The sequence below is a fragment of the Solea senegalensis genome, linkage group LG2 (genome assembly GCF_019176455.1).
Source record: "Solea senegalensis isolate Sse05_10M linkage group LG2, IFAPA_SoseM_1, whole genome shotgun sequence".
NCBI lineage: Eukaryota > Metazoa > Chordata > Actinopteri > Pleuronectiformes > Soleidae > Solea > Solea senegalensis.
The window spans coordinates 13,563,838-13,586,736 of record NC_058022.1 but is presented as its reverse complement, the minus strand read 5'-3'; the positions used below and the strand labels follow the sequence as shown (position 1 = coordinate 13,586,736).

Below are 22,899 nucleotides of genomic sequence, written 5' to 3'. Positions count from 1 at the left end.
GCATAGTGGCCATGTTGTCATGCATCAATCGTGCGTACCTGACAGTGCACTCTAACTAATGCAGCCATGTAAACATAATCTTCCACAATCACTCTAATGACCTCCTGCTTTTAGTACAGGCTCATTTCATCTAAGGGTGTGTTCACACTAGTCTCGTTTGGTGCAGTTAAATTAAACCCTGCCAGTTTACCCCTTAGTGCGGTTAGTTTGGGTTGGTCTGACTGTAGTCGGAGACCTCTGATGCTTGGAAGTGAACTGGTGTGAAGTCTACCCACACCTTTATCTGGAAGTGTCATATTAATGACTACAGCCTCAGTGTTCTCATCTGCATCTGCAGGTGAGGGGAAAGGAGAGAGAGGGAAATGAGAATGGCACATCCACCCTCTGTGTCTGGTAAGTCCCATCTCTTCCACCTCCGTAGGCAAACAAGCTGAGTATCAACACCCCAAAGTGCCGGAAAAACCTCTGACTTGCCCCCGTTTCTCGCCTGTGGGCAATAGGATGAGGACTTAGGGCAACACCTGCTGCTTAGTACCATCCTGCCAGTGGGCGAGACACAGTGGCAAGTCAGTGGTTTCGTGGCACTCTGGGCTGACAATGCTAGCACGGAGAAGTAAGAGTTGGGACCTCTCAGACCCAGACAATCTCAAAGGTCATCTGACTCTGTTCTGACTTTCTGTGGTTCTCCTCCTGAGTTCTCTCCGCTCATCACTGAAGATGACAACACCAAGGCTGTAGCCGCTCCACCACACCCCGACCCCCAAACACTGGCCACCTGCCAGCCTTCAGGGCACTGACTATCACCAGTGCAGCAGGGCAGATGAACATTAGCCTGTCGATGTAGAAATCAGAAGGATTTGTCTCTTTACTGGTCTATCTGACCAATTGCTGAGTGGTATTTATGATCACATGATCACAATTTATCTAGTTTGAGATTTGGCTTTGTGAATGTGAAGTGTATCAAATTGGTGTAGACCAATAAATTGGACTTTTAGGTGTGAACATACCCTAAATCAAAGATCAAACGTAGAGGTGTAATTTCCACACCTCTACATCATAGAGATGAACCAAATAAATATTTTGATCTAAAACATAGGTAACTCTCATCATTACAGCAGTTACACAAGTTACTCTGAAGTGGCTGGAAGTAGGTCAAAGCAGCTCGCTGAAGGCAACTCTGGATTTTATTATATGAAGAAAGTCAGTTATTTGGATAATGAGAGAAATAAGATGAGAGTTAATATTGGTCCGGAGTAACTTGATATTAGGTTATGCGACTGCCTAGAATATGGCCCTGTAGCTTATTGGCAATAACCCTTAGTACTCATGTCGCAGGTTCACCCATGGTATATTGCCCTGGGAAAAATATACAACTCCTTATATGGACATCCTGGGGGGGTGCGCGTATAAGACACATATTCAGGCTTTAAAAATGCTAATTTTGCAGAAGTCACAAATTTTCCTTTTGTTTTTGTTCATAAAATCGAGCCAAGTGAACTTTGAACTGTGGCTTACTTCCAAATTTCACAATTTCAATCTGATTTTAAACATTTTTATCAGATTGCCTAGGTTGTGCCGAAAAAAAGATATAAGACACATTCTTATAGCCTCTGTATATACGGTATGTTTATACATAGTAATGGGAGAAAAAAAAAACAGCCAAAATGCTCTGTGTTCTAAGGGATAACTGACACAATTTATTTTGGCCTACTATATCAATGCTCAATTGCAACAACTAATGGCTCTCAAGTATCGCATATTGGACCTTTAAGTCAATTGCCTGGCCACCACCTTTCTCCCTCCTCACACTCAAATGTATGCCTTTATAAAATGGCCTGTATCTGAACCTGCTTGAGTGTTTGCATTCCTGACTATGTGCCCCCAGGTGTCACTGTGTGTGTATGTAGGCTGCACTGTGTGTGTATGTGGCTGTAGGCGATTGTGTGGTAAGGCTCTGAGAGACTGAGGAACTGGCTGCTGCTCTCAATATTGTACAGCTTTCTCTGCTGAGCTCTGGGATGTCTCCCTGTGTTTGTGTGTGGGAGCAAGAGCGTTAGTGTGTGAGGCCTTTACAGCCCGCCCCGGTATGCTGGAAGGGTATGTGAGACGTGCCTGAATTTCATTGAAGTTTAACAAAAGCCATATTGTAACAAGAGGATTCTGTCTCTGCCATGATAACAGCTTCAATAATGCCAAACGCAGTGCCATAATCAGGATAAGCAGGCAGGACAGATTGTCTATGTTTTTGTTTGATTTGCTCAATTTCTTAGATGATACAGATGACACTCCAAAACAACCTTGAGCTGCCGAGACTATTCATTGGGGGGTATCGGTGAGAATTTGAAAAGAGCTGTGAGCTTTCCTGTTTTTGATCTATATTTCCACAGACAGGGTCCATGGGCACAGGGGTGCACAACTGGGTGAGGACAAGGAAAATTAAAACATGAACTATTTTTTAATAATGATACTTAAAGTTTTACCTAAAAACTATTTTTGATGATAACAAAGTTCCACTGTGATAAAGAGTATATTAGCATAATAAGCAAAACATTGCATAGTTTATGTTTTTCATCAAGGGGCTACAGTGTTCTTTTTTTTCATTAATGGAAACATCAATGTATCTAATGCACATTAATCATCAATGGTCACATCTATACAGACTGAGAGAGTAAATATTAGTGACCTCTGTGGACATATTGGAAAATAACAGTGCAGGCCTCACTGCAAAACTATATCCTGTGACCTCCACTCAAATGGCTACATCATAAGTCCACATTTTATTGCTAATTGCAATGAACTGTAATATGGAGAGGTTGAGATCGTTAAAAGGGTTTAATGGCATGTTGGTTGTGCTTGACTCTGCTTTTTTTCCTCTCAATTACCCTCTTCTCATCTTGAAAGGTGCATTACAACAACAAAAGTTGACAGTCAAGATGAGTAAGCTTAAAAACAGCTTCAGCTTATCAACCATAAAAAGGATCTTGAGGTTATAGTGCTCAAGTCACACATGCTGTATATTCTACTTTTGATCTTTTCATCATATAAAATTGTCACTGTATGCATGGATTTTGTATTCAATCCCCATTTTGGAATGCTTATTATAATGCACACTACAACAGGAATTGGTTGCCTTCAATGTGTATTGAATTGTCAATTGACAGCTGATCACATACTCCCTCAGTCAGCTTGTAGTGATTATTGAAACATTCAATAATCACCTTCAAGTCATTTATTCAAAGGTCTGAAATAAAAACCCCAAGGTCAACACATATTCGCACATTTTGTGAACTTTCGAATCAGGAATTCACATGCATTTTCTCGTTTACGCTCCATTTTCTGTAAAGTTTCAGATCAGCCTGCCTGGCACCAACAACTATGCCAAAAATTTTCAAAGTCACCTAAATCAACAGTCTTCTACATTGTGATGCTCAATTTGAATGTCTTGACCATGTCTTAAATGTATTCAGGTGATTTCATGCGATTGGCTGATTATATGTGTGTACACACTTCTAACACGCAGTTAAATTGTTGTACCTAATAAATGCATGAAAAGAGGCCAGGAAGTAAGATAAATGGGTAACATTCGGTAGCACTACACTGTGCATTTACTGTGTTTCTAACGGCAGTTAAGTGATCTTGTCCTGTGCAAAACGCCATACCTCAACCTTTTCAAATGTGTTTTCAATGGACTAGTGGGGAGTCCACTTCTACAGCCTATAGGCTATATGTGAATACAAAAATACTGGTGAAAGATAGATACACACACATACACCTGATCTCTATTTGCAGATATATGAGTGTAAGTATGTCTATTTCCTCTGGGAAATAAATAGAAAATCACAGGGGAACCTGTTCTTTAATGAGTAGTGAGAGGAGGAAATATAGGGCAATGGTTTGATTTTGAAGGAATACATCCCCAGCCCAATGGTTCTGTTCAGGAAAAGGTTAAGAAGTAATGGCAACAGTTGTAGTTTTTTACATATATACACATATATACATATATATATACATATATACATATATATATACACACACACACACAGATATATATGTGTATATATATATATATGTATGTATATATACATACACATATATATATATTCCTTTTTACATCAGTTTTTGTGTGTGTGTGTTTGTTCCAGGGCATTACCACACATATTGTTCAGCACGTACGTTTGCCAGTGCGCATCAGTCCATGTATGCCCTAAATGAATCCAATCAAATTATGAGACAGTGAATCTGCTCGTGTTTGCCAGTTTCGATACCTACAGGCCTTCATTTACCTGTGCGAGTGTGTGTCTGTGGCAGTCACTCATTAGTGTAGACCTGTCTCCCTGAGCTTCCAGTCTCATCCATTGTGTGGGCTGCCTGCAGTCATCCATTTCCCCCAATGCCCTACTTGGCCACATCCATCTCCACTCAGACAAACACTGTTAAAACCACGTCACTGCTGTGTGTGTGTACGTGTGATTGAGTGGGGGGGAGACAGGGAATGAAAAAGAGAGGACAAATTCCTCTTGGCTTGCCTGTACTTTTGACTGACAACATGGTAACCGTGAGGTTTGTTGGTGTTTGTGAGGGGTGACTATTTATCTTGTCTGCTGCCTTAAGGTTGGTGCCTTTGCATTTATTAGTACTGCAGGTGATGACATTTCATTACAGAGAGATTTGTTTTTTAAAACATAATTTGAATAAACTGTGTGGTAAATACTAGTATGATGATTGATGATACAAGTGCATGCATTTTCCACTTCTCATCTGCTGTGTGTCATGGTGACAGCCGATTGAGCAAAGTAGCCCAGATGTCCTCCCTGTTCTCTGGCCAAGTCCTCCAGTTCTTGCAGGGAAATCCCTGGAGCATCCCCTGTAATCTCTTCAGCATGTCCTTGGATGTTCCAAAAATGCTGCCAGGGAGATGCATCATCCTCCTTTCCTCGAAGCTCTGGCTTTTTCTCAAACAACCGCGAGCAGTAACGCAGCATCCAGCACCTGGGTGCCTCCCCCACCAATCCTGATACAGTTTAAAATGAAAGAAGCCAGTTGTTTCCTCTTGAGGGGACACAAGCATGACTGTTTTTATTTTCATTAATCCTCTCAGCGGGGGATTTAGCTGATAAAGTTTTCCTTTATTTTACAACGGCTGCTTGATGGCTTGAATCTTAATTTACATGGAAATCTCTTTGTCTTGTATGTTTGACTAACTTTGTTTCTAAGACTTTATTTTGGTGATTTTGAATGATCTCGCTTTCATTTTGAAGGCAGTGGTCACATTTTTTTATAGATATCACTGCAACAGTGCCCTGTCAGTTTTAACACAAAACTGGAAATACAAGTAGGCAAAGTCAACTTTTTCTTAACCCATTCTTAAAAAGATACTTCAAGCTGACTGTTTAATATCACAAAGCACTATTAAATTCTACCTATCAGGGACACCTGTAATAAATACAACGGTTATAGATAGATGGAGGTGTAGACATTTCCATCAAAGACAATAAGACACTTTTTGCATTGTCAATCCACTATGAAAAAAACTGCAACTGAAATGAATGAAACGCATATAAAGCTGTTCACTCAAATTAAACAAGCCTTTCAGGCTGATATTGCAAGGGAAGGTATTCTGGGAACTCACATGGAACCGTACACTTACAGTGTTTATGCTGTCATGAAAGATAACAACAAAAGAGCTTTAAAAATAATTAGTTTGGAAGTAAAAAAGAGAAGGCAGAGACGGAGACAGAGAGAGTGGAAAGGGGATAGGCGGACACTTGATATCTAAGGGTAGGTAGTATCAAAGTCTTGACGCCTGTGATCTCTTCCTCGCTCTGTAATTTAACATGTAGTCTCGGAGCAGGCATATACTTTCTGCCAGTGTCTCTCAGAACCAAATGTAATTGAAGTGTTTGCTCTAAAAGACAGAAAGGGAAAAAACAATAGAGGAACGGAATTGTGGTTGATTTCTAGTCTGCAGCCTAGTGTATTGTTCTAACACGTTAGGAGGGAGACAAAAATAACAAAACAAAAATAAAATAACCATATACTAAAATAAATATTGACAGAGAGAGAGAATGACAGTTGGGGGAAGGCTGAGTTTTCATTGCAACCCAAGGGATATATGTAATGAGCTGGAAAGGGGCATGTTTGCTTAGTCTGGTTTACACAAAGAAATGACACTGTGATATTCAGAGTGGGGCCTTCGTACCGCACAGAGACACAGAGAAAGAGGGAGAGGGAGGGGGGGGAGAGACAGAGAGAGAGAGAGAGAGAGAGAGAGAGAATACCTGATGTGAGCAACAATGTTGAAGAACATTAGAACAGTTTTCACTGAGACGCTTGCTGATATAACTGAAGTTGTTTAAACCATGGTGTTGTATTGATGGGGTTATTTAAGCATCATTCTAACACAAGTCTCACAGGGAGCCACTACGATTTCCTTCAAAGGTGGCACGAGTGGAGTTCCGCTAAATAATTAACAGGAAAATAAATCCTGTTGGCAACCACTATTGTTGTGTACAAGCTGCGTGTCTACGTGCGTATATTATTTTCCATCTTTTCATGTTGTTTAGTATCTCCACTTGTAATTCAAAAGAATTACTGTGGACACCTCCACATTGTCCCAGCTTACAAAAGGGAGCCTGCTGACGAACAGTACAGTCAAATTGTAATATTAGAATGCAGACAATAACTGCAATAACGTCATTTTCTACTCGTGTTATAACATCAAGCTTGACGAGGTTGAGATGAAACCAACTTCACTTTATACTCTGCAAAACAGTCCTATCACATACTGAATTTTGGTTGAAGAAACTGACAAAAATGGCTCTTCTTTTACCAAATCCTGTGACATTTAAAGATACAGTGCATTCATATACATAGTCATAAACATGTTTGTTGAAAGTGGGCTGTAGGAGTCTGAAAAATGAATGTGACATCTAAAAGTGCAGTGGCCTAGCTAATTGTAATGCTTTACAAATTTAAAAGCAAAATATTTTTTTGTAAAATGAGAATGGCATAATAATAAAGTAAACAAAACATATATATTTTTTGACTGACAAAGTTATATTTATTGCTATTAGATGCTAAAAGGTAGAAAGTGTCTCTATGACTAAAAAGGAGCCAACATATGCCTGTCAACCTCTCTGAGTTAATTATACTTAACCCTTAGTTATAAAATGATATTTTGATCCTGTGTGTGTGTGCTTATAGGTCACATATTCAGGCTTTAAATAATGTGTTTTTGTCTGTCTTCTTATGTGTTGTGTCAAAGTTATGATTTACTGTACAACACATTTTTAGTAGTGATATCAAGTTGCAAAAATTGTGCTGAAGTCACAAAATAGACAGTTTTTCTTTTATTTTTGTTCATAAAAACGAGCCAAGCTAACTTTGAACTGTGATGTATTTCCAAATTTCACAAATTCAATCTTTTTGATTAGGTGTGTTTATATAGCTGGTGAAATTGTTTTATTCTCCATTAGATTGCCTAGGTTGTGCTGAGAAAAGGATATGAGACACTCTATATTGCACATTCTTATAGTCTCTGTATATACTGTACGTTTAAGCAGCCGAAATGCTCTGTGTTCTAAGGGTTAATACCACACATTCTGATACACTGTAGACTATTCTATTGTAGTGGCAGCTCTAAATCAAAACATATGATATCGTACTCTATATACATGAATGGAAAAGGCCAAAGAGTTGGGAAAAAAGCAAGCAGACATAATGAGGAAAAAGTGATATAGTAGGTTGTAGTAAAGGGCTGTGGAAAAATAAAACAGGAAAATAAAAAGAAAAAAAATCTGTGGCATCTGAGTCCTGCATGCATAGTAGCTCTGATGAATCTGCTCATTAGTATGACTCCCAGGGCAGATCGCTCCATTAATAATATATGGTTGTGATGGCAGCCATGACAGAGAGGGAGGGCCACAGAGATGTTGCCTCAGAGAGCGGGGCCCTGTCACATGTAAGCGTCTTGACAGACTCACGAGTCTCTGCACAGCATGAGTGGATGTACACAATAAAAAAATGTGTATGAAAAATGATAAGGAAATCATTTGCAGGAAATTGCACATTTCAGGACTTATGTGTGAAATAAGGTATCATGAAACGTGCACGCTGTGGTCTATGTCCCAGTTTTCAGGTGGGTGTGATGTATAGGATATAATTTCCACTAATGTAGCTATGGTCTGATTTTTTGTTCTCAGGGCTGTAAGGACAAAGAAATCCAATCTTCTTCCCCATTTTTCAAGTCAGATCAGATGTATATCCGAAATGTGGCCGGGCCACAAGTGAGAACAGTCAAATTACAAGCCCTGTCTTCGTCACCCTGCACCAGCAGCACAACAAAGCCAAGCAACAATGGAGTACAGTTAAATCTTCACAACAAACCTGAGATAGCTTCTGTTTCTGACCCGCTTCAATATCAAGTTCACATTGTAGTCAGATGCCAGACACTTACAGTATGTTATGAATGAGAACTGTCAAATCTGATGTCTTCCAAGTCTGAGTTGATTCAGAACTGAACAATGTGGATGTTTAATGTAAACGTAGTGTTTATGTGAATGAGCTCATGCACAGGCATTGTCTTGTCTATGTGTCCCCTATGGCTATTTGTTTACACATGAGCTAAAGCCAATTATTGGAAATACAAAACAATAACCACTTGAGCTACATAGTAACAGTAGTAAATTATGTATCATCGTATCTACCCTTTATGAATTATAAATCCCTCCATGTCGACAACTGTTCACAGTGGGCACATACCATATTTATTCATGTGTGTATAGCCAATCTCCATGAATTTTCCACAAAGTAATTTGTGTGATTAATTTTGTACCATGTCAATATTTGTGTTATGCGGCACGGGTAGTTTGTCAGCACGGTAACATTAATGCATGCTTTGATTGCCTTTGGTATAAAAAAGTATTTATACGGTACAGTCATAAGTGTGTCCCAACATTGAACTGATAGCTCCAAATTTTTTTCCCACGGAAGCAAACTGGGGTGCTGTGTGCTGATTTAGCCAGAACGTACAGTAAAAAATATTTGTCTGGATATTGAACCTGGCACTAAATGTAATATTTCTAAATGTATATTTTGTTCTGCTTTTCTTGGCTTTTCAAAAAAACATGGTCAATTGTATGTATGTTTATCATATATTTTGTTGCGTTGGTCGTGTTGAAGTCAGATAAATGTTGATTTAAGTAAAAGTGGCTTATTTTTTTTCAACTAATATTATTGACAACAAAAACTAATTTATGCATTCTTATATCCATGACCATGTAAATTCCCTGCACTCCACACACATAAGCTTTACATTATTTAGTTTATTCCTCTAGAGACGCAGGGAAGGAACACCTTTGTCTGCTTTTGAATCTCCCACACAGAAGCACACATTCTGAGACACTTTGCCAAACCCCTCATTCCTTGTCTCTGGCTATCAGCCTTTCCACTGAACATATCTTTTGTCAATCCAGAGGCAATGGCGTAATTCACTTGGCCGCAATGAGATGACACATGTTATAACAGAGTGTAGAGGTGATTTGGTTGTCGAACCATTTGATCCAAAGAAAATGGATGTAGTTAAATTTTGAAAGGGGACAGGACGCATGGCATGCTGCGGCAACACAAGCCAAAGGATTCTTGAGCTCTCCAAATCCAAATAACCACTAATCATTGATTCAGATCATTTGAACAACAGTTGAAGCAGCTAAAAGCTCAAAATGGTGAATTGATAAACAACAATCCATCTTAACAAATACAAAAACAAAAAAGAAAAACACGAAAATCAGCACTTATATCAGCTGCCAACCCACCAGACTACCAAATACCAAAGCCAAGCAGAGGACTAGTCAGCGACAACAAAAAGGGCCAGTCAATTAGGCAATTAATAAACCAAAAACAAGTACACAGCCAGACAATAAACAAATGAAGTTAGGTTTCCCATTCTTACCTTGGCGATCTGGACACACCAGTTGAGCAACAGCTGGGATCCAATATTGTCCTTGTGCTCGTGGACATAGTCGAGCAGGCACCCATGAGGCATCAGTTGTGTGACCAGCTGGATGGTGGGACTCAGGCAGACACCCAGCAGGCGGACCAGGTGGGGGTGCTCCATGCTAGCCATAATCAGGGCCTCCTGAATGAGACAGATATACACTCAGGCATGTGGGGGGAGAGAAGTGGAGGTTGGAGTTGAGATTTGTGATAGTTTGCCAACAGATTCCGCAACATTGTTTACTGCAGGCATCTGCCAACTGTTTTAGGAAACATAAACATGACTATATCACAGCCATGCTATTTATCTAACAGTCCATTTAAAACAGCTTGTAAATCTGCTTTGAAGTGAGGTACCGCCGTGGATGCCTTTTCTCAGAAAATCAAACAAATAAAGGCAAGATTTAAATATTTTCTGGCTGCCATCGTTATTTGAGCTTTTATTAAGGGAAAAAAAATGACATGGACATTAATAGTCTACCGCAAACAACGTCTCGCAAGGTTTTCTGCACAAATGATGACGGTGGGCAACCTTATAAGAAATATTAACCAAGGCTACATTAAGTATTCACATCTTGTATTGCACCCAACCAAGTATTTTGTCAAAATGGACTAGATCCAGAGAAGTCCCAGGTACAAGACTCAGCACAGATAAAGTCCATGATATTTACAAGTGTAGACTGAACTGCTGAAGATCATAGGAGCCACTATTCTGTTTAAGGCTGAAGTTTCTTTTGAAGAAATCTGCAAGGTTCCACAAAGTCAGAAACAGTAGGTTTTTATTCAGACCCTCAACATCAAAGGGACTTGCATGCTTCACAAGGCTGATAGCCTTCTTTGTAGCAAATACAAATACAGGTGAGATTGTTGTGAATCACGTAACCCTGTCTTTAAGCACAACACAATGTACTGAGTTTGGTAATATTTCTGTGATTGTCTACGCCACAAACATACTAAAAATACACTTAAAAATTGTGCTTCAGTGCATTATTAATTAAGGATTTTAATTAGCTTGTTGTCCAAGACCTATAGTGTGCCAGGGCTTCTAGAATAAGATTCAATGTATCCTATATAACTATACACAGTACTTCAGAAATGGTTTCCCAAAGTTGGAAATTGACCAATACCTGTGCGCAATGTGCCCAAAAGCATTGCTAACATAATGAATATAGTTGTTTGGGCTTTTTTTTTTTAGTCTTTAAGGAATAGGCCAGTGAAGCGCAAAAAGGGGGGAAGACATGCAGCAAAGGACTGTCAGTCCTCATGGAAAACAAACCTGGTCCTAAATACAAAGAAGATCATTTCTGAAGAGCTGGTTGAGTTTACGGCTACGATTTGAACTGTGGTTATGGTTAAGGTTAGGGACAGCACTTCATTTGGGCTGTCCAAATGAATGGAAGTCAGTGCAGTGTCCTAAAAAAGAATAGCCACTTAAACCAGTGTGTGTGTGTTTGTGTTTTTCCCCTTCTCACCTGTAGAGCGGCCAAAAACACACCATCACAGCCATAGGGTGTCAAAGCCTTTCAAGCATGCATGTATGCGTGTGTGGCTATAATCACAACAGGGCTTCAGGCAAACAGGCCATACCATAGTATGCTATTCCCTTTGAAAGCCAACCTCCTGCTTAAGGCTTGTTTTCTAAACCCCAGAGTACAATCCTCCCCCAAAAAAGTATCTTGAGCATGCATTCAACACATTTATAGATTCTGTTCAACATTACTATGCAGATTTGCAGTCCTTCGCTAAAATCAATATCATCTCAGTACAATTCTCTGTAGGAATCTGTGCATTCCTTTTATATTCTGACTGTTTTTGATATTTTTTGCAATATTGTAATTTTCAATTAAGTTTAGAAATAATTAATGAATGTTAAGAAAAAAAACAAAAACGTATTTCCCTATGGCCACTGGAGTTATATTTACTTAAAAGTGACCCTGCTGACAAAATTAAACATTCTCTTTCACACATTTACTATTGGTTTAGATGTCAAGATTGAATGTCTCTGCCAGTATTCATCACAGCATACACATGCACACAAACACAGGTACTGAAAGAAAATCAGTCCTTGGTGACATTCTTCTAACAGTCAGCGGCAAGTTAGAGTGGCCTGAAGGTAGAAGGTAATAAGTCCAGAATCCCCGATCCCTCTAGAAAAATATAGCGAGATAAAGTAAACAAACGGAGCCAGTGTTCTCTCCTGGTGCACAGGTTGAGCACACAGCTGCTCAGAAAACAATTCCAGAAATGTGGAGACTGGATAAATATGAAAGAATGGCTTCAGTGTAAAACAAGATGGAACTTTTTACCAGGGGAAACAACATAACTGAGGTAATGATCAATAGATCAACCAATCTCCCATTTTAGAGTAACTGAGTCATCACACAGTACATTTGTTTTAAAGATAGGTGACATTAGGAATTGCTACTCACATGCGATGTCTGCTCCGCTTCACGATGCCCAAGCAATCCCTCTTAAACAGGGGTCTTAAAATCAAATGACCAGGGGTCTCAAAATCAAATGACCATGGGGCCACTGAGCATTTAATGTGGTCAGTAGCTGCAATATAAGCTTAAAATTATATCATGGTATTCTATCATGATATCGCAGTGATAGACATTTCAAAATAAAGGTGTCTGTGTTGATATGGAATGCTATGTAGTTCACAAGTTCACACTAACAATGTATTTGTGAAGCCAAATGAATCTATTACTAAAAAACATACAGAAATAACTCCATTATAACTTGATATTCAGTGGCGGGCCACATGGAATCGATTGGAGGACCTCTGCTCTAAAATCTTTCCTGTTTTTTCACACAAACTCTGTATCTGTTTCTCCATAGAGTATTAAGCCCTATATCACCATCTTTAAACTGTCCATGGTGTATGCTCCTCATCTATTGCCGATATCTACTTCTCTGATTGTCAGAGCGGCTTTCAACGCACATACTGCAGAACACACAGGATATTGAACCCTTACAAATTTTTAAAAACCCTTCCTCTTAGAATGTCAAACTAATTGCAAAACATGAGCGCCATTGGGTCCCTCCCGTGTGGACGTCTATATCTGCATGTGTGTTGAAGGAGGTTATTTCATCTGCCTTGCATCATTATGGGGGAAATAATTTTTTTTCACTTTTCCTTTTGAAATGAGCTAAGTTGTGAATGTTTGATAAACAGGGCCTTGCCTTGTGTACTGTGCTAGAAGCCTGCTTTGCTGTGAATATCTATGTGGGTGATGAAGCGGTCCTAGGGGCCCCTGATAATTTAACTTCTGGTGTTCATGTGGCACAAGCTTAGTTTGTGATGCTTCATTTCAAGAGTGGTGCTGATGTATCATTTTGCCTTTTAAATCACTGAGAAGTGGCTTTTAGTGTTCTGGCGTTTAGTCCCAATCCAAAGACTAGTCATGGTGACGACAATGCCTTGAGTTATATATTATATATGAATATTGTAATAGTCCACCACAAAATACCCACATGTTGCTTGACTTGATCTTGTGTTATCGGCCAAAACGAATGACACGAAATGTAATTAAAGACTGACTTTTGTTTACACATTTTCAAGATACTCACGTCCATGAACTCTACGTTAGCCTTGGGTCCAGTAGCTTCATTTAGAATTTTAATGGCTACAGGAATCTTCACTGTTTCACCCTCTGGGACCCAGATACCCTAAAGAAACATACACAAAAACAGATGATAAGTCAGTATACTCAATGCAAAGTCATTAAACTCCCACTCACCAAAATGTTATGAAAAGAAAAGAAAGGAGCTATAGATTTTCAAAGGAGGAGCACAAGGATCCACTGCATACCGCTTGATTAAACATTATTGTTGCCTTCATCGAAGACCGAAGGGAACTATGTATCATTTTGGGCTGGAATCGTGGTCAGCGAGGGACGGAAATCAAGTGCCTCACAATTATCTCAAAATGTTTCAAATGTGCCTCACCTGAGTTTATCCTCATGTGACAACACATCCCTAGTGATTGCAAGCCCACTTCCACCACAGGGTTAAAACACCTGCTCTCTTAAAGCTGTAATTACTATGAAATACCCATTTTTTGATTGAACTCGATCTTTCTACAATTGTGTAAGCAATTATCATTCGGAGCAGTGACTCTGCCATTTCCTTTTTACTGCATTATGATGTGGTGTTATATATGTGTGTGTATATGTATATGTATAGATGTGTATATATATATATACATATATATATATACACACACACACACACATCAGGGCATTCTGGTACGTTCTGGTTCGACTCAAATTCTGAAAGTCGACTTATTACCGTGTTAATTACATGCAGTCTGTGGTTAATTTGATTTCATCTGGAGGAATGTACCAAGTGCTAATGGGGGTGTTTTCAGAGCACCCCTGTTCCACAGATCACAACGTATGGTGGTTTTATTTAATATTGAGCTGCAGTCAGTCCTCCTCTAACATCCATGTCAAAGACATCGACAGTGTGGCAGCATTTTACAAAAGTAGATGGGGATAAAAAAGTCAAATGCAAAGTTTGCCAGCAACAATTTGCATATCCCAGCTCAACTACAAACATATCATATAAAAACGGTAAGCTAACTTGTCTTCGTTATGTTGCTCTGTCCTTTTTGAGTACATATCAGATGTATGTATGTGTTTGTGTCTATATATATATATATATATATATATATATATATATATATATATATATATATATATATATACACACATATATACACACATATGTATATATAAATATATATACATATATAGATACACACACACAACTGAATTGATGTGACTATGACAACACTATTTTAGGTTTGTAAAACTTGCTTTTGTACATTTTTATTAACTTAAGTTAAAAACGCACACAAAATAAGAACAATAAGAATAACCTCCTTAGGGTCCTCCACACAAAACAAATGATCTAATTTGGTTGCTCAAGAAAGAGATTGGGATTTTATCAACAGTTAAGTAAATACTGCCAACAACTAATTTAACTAAAAGATAGTTTATGGCTTTGCTATCATTTAATAGATCGGGGGCAATTTCTAAGCAAACTCTAGCTATAATATGACCTGTCCCTGTGTGTCCCTTTTGACATGCTCTATACTTGCTTCACCTGTGTGATTGTACAATGACCTGCTCATCAAAATTTTTCACTACCACTAATGGGCAAAGACTCTCAACCTTTAAGTGTAGCAATGACAGTATTTAATATTTTAGGGAAAGTGAGGAAACCTGCACCGCTAAACACTCAATTTACATGTCAATCTGAGTTCTGAGCCTCATTAGCCATGACCTCTGGATTGTGCCTGGAATAATAAGAACATGTGGTGAAGCATCTGAAATTCGCAGCTGACTGCCCTGAGGGATCTCAGCATCACACCACCGTTACTCCACTGTGAAAGAATCCAGTGGAGAATTATTTACTGCAATGACCTGTGACCAGCAGGGAAGCGATGACTCCTAGAACTCACCCATGAGACTCTATTTTCCTTTTGTGTTGAAAGGGGACATCTGCACATCACGTATGTTTGCCGTATGCCTCTGATCTGGAAATGTGCTATAATGGGAATCAATGGATGCAAATGTCCAAAGACAATGTCAATATGAGAGAGAGTTTGTTCTTTCTAATTTCACTCCTGTTCCTCCTACCACTCCCCAAGTCATCATCATGCCAGTGGTGACCTCAGCTCCCTCTCATTTCAGTGCAACCCCAGAGGTCTCAGCCTCTCCCATTACTTATTCTTTTCATCCCTTGCCACCAGCCTTCTCGTTCACATCCAGTCATTGTCTTGCAATCTGTGATTTTTCATGATCTTACTTTGTGATCCCAAGTTTCGGATCATAGTGTATTTGATTATTTGCTATCAAATGAAAGCACATGTAGCATTATTATTTAATGTATGTGTGTGTTTGCATTTACCTTGTAAACAGTCCCAAATGCGCCAGACCCGAGGATCTTGACCCTTTTGAGTTCTGTCTCTTTCAGGATTCGAAGCTGAGCTTGGTTGGGTGCTGTTCCACTGGGTGTTAAAGGTTCCACCAGCTGAAAACACATAGTACAAAAGGAGGCATTCAATAAGAGGTTTCTCTTATGCAAATCCTAACGCAGAAATTTCCAAAAATGACATACATTATTTTCTCCCACAGTCCCACTCTTCTATACATCACAACCGTCAAGTCATAATGTAATTTAAATATTAAGAAATAGGTCCTCCTGTTGTCAAGCAGTGACATCATGGTAACACAAAACACTTGATGTGCAGGTGGACTGGCTAATCTATGTACTTCACTTAGCTTAAACGAAAACATTTGGTGTAAAAATCTATTTTTGTTTGTTTTTTAATTGCCCGATCAGCACTTTCACAGAAAAAAAATCTGTTTCTCAAAATGTGACCTCATTTCCAAGAATTCATGCTGTGCAACTCCTTTATCTCAAGGAAACAACCATTACTGTTACTTCAAACTGCAAAAGAAGTGTTTCATAAATTACATTTTCCATCAAGACAAATGTGAACTCTGGAGTGCCAATTCATTTTTGTATCATGAGTGAGAGATTTAATATGTGAGAAGAAGGGAGAGGTAGATGAAGAGTGAGAGAAAGAGGCAGGGGATGTGGATAATTGTGGCGCTTGAAAAGGATTTGACACTTTTGTTGTCTCATTACTGCTCAAGTGGAGGAATGAACAAATGAAATACCTATTGAGAGAAAAAGGTTATGTGGGTAGGGAGGGAAAGAGGGAGTGCGGAATGGAGATGTGCAGTGAGAGAGGAATAGTGGCAAAAAAACAACAACAAGGCAGCAACGGAGAAGTGAGCAACTGAATTAGTCAGAGGATGCAAAAGAATAAGCGAGGGAGCAATATAACAAGAATTACAAAAAGAGACGAAGATTAGAGAGGGAGGATGGAGAGCTTGTAAATCAGCCTAGCTGTGGTCGGCAACTTCTGTCCCTCTGGCTTAGCCACTGATTAAAAAAAACAAAACTCAGTCGTCAAATTTGTAAATGGAATAACAAATCAGCTTCTGCAGGCTGGCAACAAGATGGATGGGGGGGGCCACACACCATATAAACAAACAAATGGCAAGACAATACAACTGCCTTAAAAAAAAGTACCCATCCATACACATATACTCTTCAGTATGCTTTTCCACAGTGCAGGGGAGCTGTCCGATGTAAGGAGTTCTGAAACTGCAACTCACTGGAGCTGTCCACTCTTCCACTGTACAAACCAGTGCTGAAGCCAGAGCAAAAAAAACAACTATATATGCACACACTATTTGTTTATGGTTTTACCAAAGCACAGACACTTATCGAACGTATACGAAAGATACCGGCAGAACGAGAGAAAAAAAACAAAACGAAAAAATATATATAAAAAGAAAGTTGGTAAATGACAAACGGTTTTCTTGAGATTACAGCCAATGCAAATGTTTTTCAGACTAGATAGATAGATGTACTGTATATACATACATAATGTGGTACAAGAATGCTTTCATAACTAAATATTAAGCATTAGTGTAGCCACAAGCCACACGTATTTTGTCTGAAAGACTATGTAACCAACAGTGGCAGAAAATGTAATAATGAGCCCCATCAGTGCTATTATTTCATTATAGAAGCTGTCAGACACTTCACACATGCTTGTGTGCTCCGAACAGACAGAAAGCGAAAGCAAACCTTATACTTATGGGCACATAAGTGCATTACATGATGCACTCTTCTCATTTTAACACAAAGAAAGAGGACATTTTTCTCCTCTCATGTTCCGGTCCCCCTATCACTTCCCAGCACACATGTCCTCTCCAGTACACCAGAGTTAAGTCAACACCTGAGCCTCCACTCTGGACACTTTCTCTACCTCCACATGCAGTCACCATCTGCAAAACTCATTTTGTATTCTCCCTCTTTTGGGCCTGACTTGTTTTGTGCAGCATGTGCACACAGTCGCAGCGACACACAGCGACACCACAAACACATCCAAGCATCTGAGGTGACAAATCTACAGACAAACAATAAAGTCAAACTAATTAAGGCAAACATCAACAGACATGTCCCATATTTTGATCGGGTTTTCCTCTAAAAGTAATGGAATAGTGATCCTAGGGAAAATCATGTGTAAAATCTGTCAGAGATAATTTCCGAAATTCTGCTGCCTTTTTTGTTTTGTACCTATTCTTTTGTGATTTCATAGAGCAGTACATTTCACCCATTCTCCTGTCATTTATGGCAGCTCTTGTGTGTCAGTATGCTTACAATTCCCTTACCGTATGACAAAGACATTTGGTCAGTAAGAAACAATATCAAAGCTCGACACGGTGCTTGCACAAAGTAAAGTCATCTACTGTATGTCTGTTCAGTCTACTGCCAACACACACCATTTAGCGTGATGTTGCTTTTTTTCCAATCCATTTTTCTATCCACTACTCCGCTCACCTCTGTTTCCAGAAAGCGACGGAGGGCTCTCTTCTTCTTTATGTTCTTCCGGCGCAGAGACACTGCTACGCTCAGCGCCATAATCACCACCATGAAGAGGCCACCGATCACCCCTGCTGCGATCAGAGGGGTTCTGAAGACAAGAAAGAAGAAGGGGCTTAGGAGGTAATTTGTAACTGACGGAAGACAGAAGGGACAGAAATGGATAGAAGGTCACATCTTCCTGAAAGTCTCATGTGGCCACACAAAAACAAGTTTATGTCTATGTGGATGATCCTAAAAAAAAATCTTTTAATCTGAATTTGCACTGATCTTCATCTGGTAACAAATATCCCTCCATGCCCTCTCACTAAAACCAAGGCTGAGATCAAAAACATGGAAATTACCATCAAAGTGAATTCTCGGCATCACACTGACGCTGTCATTTGAAATCAAGATTCAAACTAAGTTTCTGATATACTCTCCAAATAAGCAGATGCTTCCACACCACATTGAAAGAACCTAATTTGGTCAAAATGTTTTCAGGTTGTGCTCTATATCAGTAGAAAAAAATTGCTGTTATTTGGACTTGTTTATTACCCGTTTATAACTCTGTATCTCCCTGATTTCTCTTATTTGCCATCAGGAGAAAATCATGGGGAACTAAAGTAATCAACCATGTATCAGTAATTATCAAATGTCATCATTACACTGATTCTTTACCAGAGAACGTAATTCTAAAATGTTCAGCTTGTTCCTAACATACTCATCTTTACTTCTCACTGGGCACTTGTTGAGAAGGTCAAACCATTCTATTGTCCCTTAAATGTCAGTTTGTAATTGTAAGGATTATTATGTAATCTGACAAAACATAATTAATTAACCACTCATTGTTGACGAAGTAGCATATATGAAGCCAGCTGTGACAAAAGACGTTTAAACAAATCAGTAATTATTTAACAATTATAGTACATTTACACAGTTTTTTTGTGCAAACACAGTTTAAATGTGAATACATAAGGAATTATAGAGCTGCTATCAAAAGGGAGACATATTATATTTGTTTTTATGACAAAATAAAATGTAGTGACAAAGTAGTGACATATTATCAATGACATTTTTCCCCTATATTCCACCTATTTATATATGTGTTGTAATAACTTTATGATGCACCTTACGTGTGTATAGTTTTCTTGTATTTCATTGTGACTAATAGCCAGTGACGGACACAAATCACACATCATTTTGTTTTAAACTACATCAAATGGCTCTTCTTCTTTTAAAGCTTCTGTCAAATACGTTTCCAGAGTGGCAATTAGATCCATTCCAAAGATTAAATCAACCAATGGTAATTTGATTTTTGTATTTGAATGAATATATGTTAACGTTTCATACTCATCACTGATGGCCAATGTTCAAGGACATAGTCAAGCTAAAAATAGCCTCATAGAATACACGAGCAGTAATGGCCACAAAGGATTTGATGCATGACTAAACGTAATTTGAGCACCAAGATTCACTGTACATTATCCAATTCTCCCTGCATGCTTCACTTACTTAGTTTTTCCAACTGACATTAACAGGTCTCCTGACTGATCACATGAAACTTTAAATTCCCAAGACATATTGCACACTTCAAATATCACCCAGAAAGCCACAGGTCAGTGATGCATTTGATCACATTAAATGCAACATTTCTCCCCAATTACAGTAACATCAGTGTTTTAAAAAAAACATGGAACCAATAGGGAACGCAAGCGACAACAAACCGCTGAACTAGATGTAAAGAAAGTGCACAATGGAACACGATAGAAGTATTGCTTGTCTCTTTTATCAGATCAAATACTGCACGAGTAAGTGACAGAAACCGCATAAATCAGATCAATTAGACATGTACAAACTACATATTCAAGCCAGCAGAACAATGGCCTTTGAAGGATTAGTGTAATCATCTGTTTCTTGCATTTATTTTCAGAAGTCAATACATCCAGTAGGTAAAGGATTAATAAGATGTTTGACACCTGAGCAGGCAGCTAAACCTGGATTAGCTGAATGGCATCTACAGCTGTGGTCATCTTGATCTTGTCAGCTGATAATTATGTATATTTCCTCAATTTCCATCGTTAATCCCGTTGTCAGTGTCCCAAAATGATTCAGGGAGGAAAAAAGGGTAGAGATTTTAAGGTATCCTATATACTTTTTTTTACAATCTGGACTCAAGAATCAGTATACAGAGTAAATACTGCGTTAAGATATGTGGAATGCTCACTCTGCTTATCAGCCTTTATTTGTTCTTAGGTTGTTTTTTTTTTTTTTTTTGCAATCATCTCTCTGAGACACAATTCTCAGTGCCACCTGATACCAAACTGTTTCTCTTGTGAAACCTTGAATCCATTTGCAGTAAACTGTTAGCGGCATTTTGTTCGCCTTTCTCCCCCAGAGCCTCAGAACAAAAGCTAAAGCACTACCAATTTATCAAGCACCAGGCAAATTGCTTGCGTGCGCACACACACGCACACGCACGCACGCACACACACACACACACACACACACACACACACACACACACACCACACCCACACCACACACACACACACACACACACACACACACACCCACACCCACACACACACACACACACACACACTCTGTCTTTCTCTCACATGCACAGAGAGGCTTTCACAGAATTTTTGGGGGGCACCTTAAAGCTCACTATTGAAAAAAAACATGTCTACCTGTCCATCCAGCCGATACAGTCCTGTAGTCTTGGTCCAATGCACCTAGGTAAAGAACATAGGTTGAGCACAAGTTAAACATTTTCATGCAGCTTATGAAAATAATGAGACCTCGCTTAAGTGATTCAAGCGAAACATTCACTAACAGTCAGAGTCAAAATCGTTTGACAGCAATGGCCGGTGTTTGTGGCTGTGTCGGACAGAAAAACAATCGATTACAGTTGCCTTTTACACAAGATAACAATTTACACCTGCGCAGCACGCACACAGATGGTCTGTATGCACACTTTCATTTTGAGCAATTGCAGAACCATTTCCTCCGCAGAGAAGCTTTCTCTCTTACTATCTGCCTAATCCACCGAACCATCAAGGTATTACGCCACAAGCAGACCCACAATTATCCAAGCACAACCCTTTTGAACCAATCTTTTTCCCCCCCCTCACTATTAAAATGAAAAAGTGGCTTCGGACACAGCAGCTGATAACATGGGAGACAAAAAAAATCACATTCTCTCTTCTATTTTCCGTATCTCATAAACTTGATATAAAAGACATAAAGAAATACAATTGATTTTTTTCACGTTTGCCCACAGACATCCCAAATGGAGACGTCTGTGGGCAAATGTGAAAAAAATCAATCGAGTCCTGAACTAAAACCCTTTCTACGTCTTTTTCAGCTTCATTCTTTGCTCAGTTTCAGAGTGACAATTTAAAAAGCTATACCTTTGAATAAAAAGCTGTGAATCTTTCACACAGAGTATGCACCACTGGCACAGTATTACAGGACTGACAGACTTGGTGGGTCTTCAGCATGTTTAGAAGACGGGAATATTGGTTTCATTGTGATTCTGTCCGTTTCCCTCTCTATCATTGTCTCTCCGCTTTTCCTCGCCCTCCCTCAGCCTGTGTTTTTGAGAGGCAGACCTGCTTATGAAGCTTTACTTGTGACAAAGTGTCAGCCTGGTGTTTTTCATTTACAGCTACATTGTTATGCTCAGGCGAGCTGGAAGCTGTCACTCAGAGGAGGAGGAATAACATTCAAGGGGGTGACATAAACTCCCACAGGAGTTAAATACAAAATGATGTCTCACCAACCCTTGTAGAATATTACCCTGAGAGATCGCTGGCTAGTGAGCATTGGAGAGTGGCGCGGTACTTCACTAACTCTGCTAACTTGCAACCTTTTCTCTTCTCCTCTCTCATAAGTCACCTTTTTATTTATCTTTTATTCATCTCACCCCTCCTGTGCAATACATAAGATCATCATTTAATGTTACAGATGTTTGACTTTGTTAGATTCAATTTGTGTATAAGTTACACAAGTAATTATCTGTCGGACACTTTTTCAAATAGCTTCCCGCATAAATCCTCTAACTCGGAATCAAATCAAGTGGATTTTTTTTTGTTTTGTCTGGTAAAATAATGCCAATAACACATCGATTTAGAGTAATACATTTTTCTTTTACAGAATTAAACAATGATGTTTTTGTAAGACAACCTCCCCCTCTAACCAGTCTTGACTGCACTTACCCCTGCGTGCAGTTGGAGTGGCAGGGATGGCATTCATTGTTGGTTTCGGCATACTTGAAAATGAAGCTGTTGGCACCTTGGAGGCCATCAGGACACTTTTCCACACAGTTGGGACCGTCCTTGAAATGAACGCATTTTACACAATGTTCTGGGCCCTACAGGAAGTGAGAGAAGGAAAAGGGGTTTTGTAGAAACATCTAATTTTAAATCCTGAATAACATATTTTATT

At 39.1% G+C, this 22,899-nt stretch overlaps 1 protein-coding gene across 1 annotated transcript in view; it reads right to left on the bottom strand.

The window, feature by feature from the left end:
- LOC122764218 (receptor tyrosine-protein kinase erbB-4-like) overlaps positions 1-22,899 on the bottom strand; it is a 232,370-nt gene that overhangs the window by 27,527 nt on the left and 181,944 nt on the right. Inside the window, exons 15-20 of the mRNA XM_044018520.1 lie at positions 22,671-22,825; positions 21,141-21,185; positions 18,427-18,559; positions 15,913-16,035; positions 13,567-13,665; positions 9,950-10,135 (exon numbers count right to left, since the gene is read on the bottom strand). Of these exons, the coding sequence (XP_043874455.1) occupies positions 9,950-10,135; positions 13,567-13,665; positions 15,913-16,035; positions 18,427-18,559; positions 21,141-21,185; positions 22,671-22,825 (741 nt within the window). The remainder of the gene's footprint in view (positions 1-9,949; positions 10,136-13,566; positions 13,666-15,912; positions 16,036-18,426; positions 18,560-21,140; positions 21,186-22,670; positions 22,826-22,899) is intronic.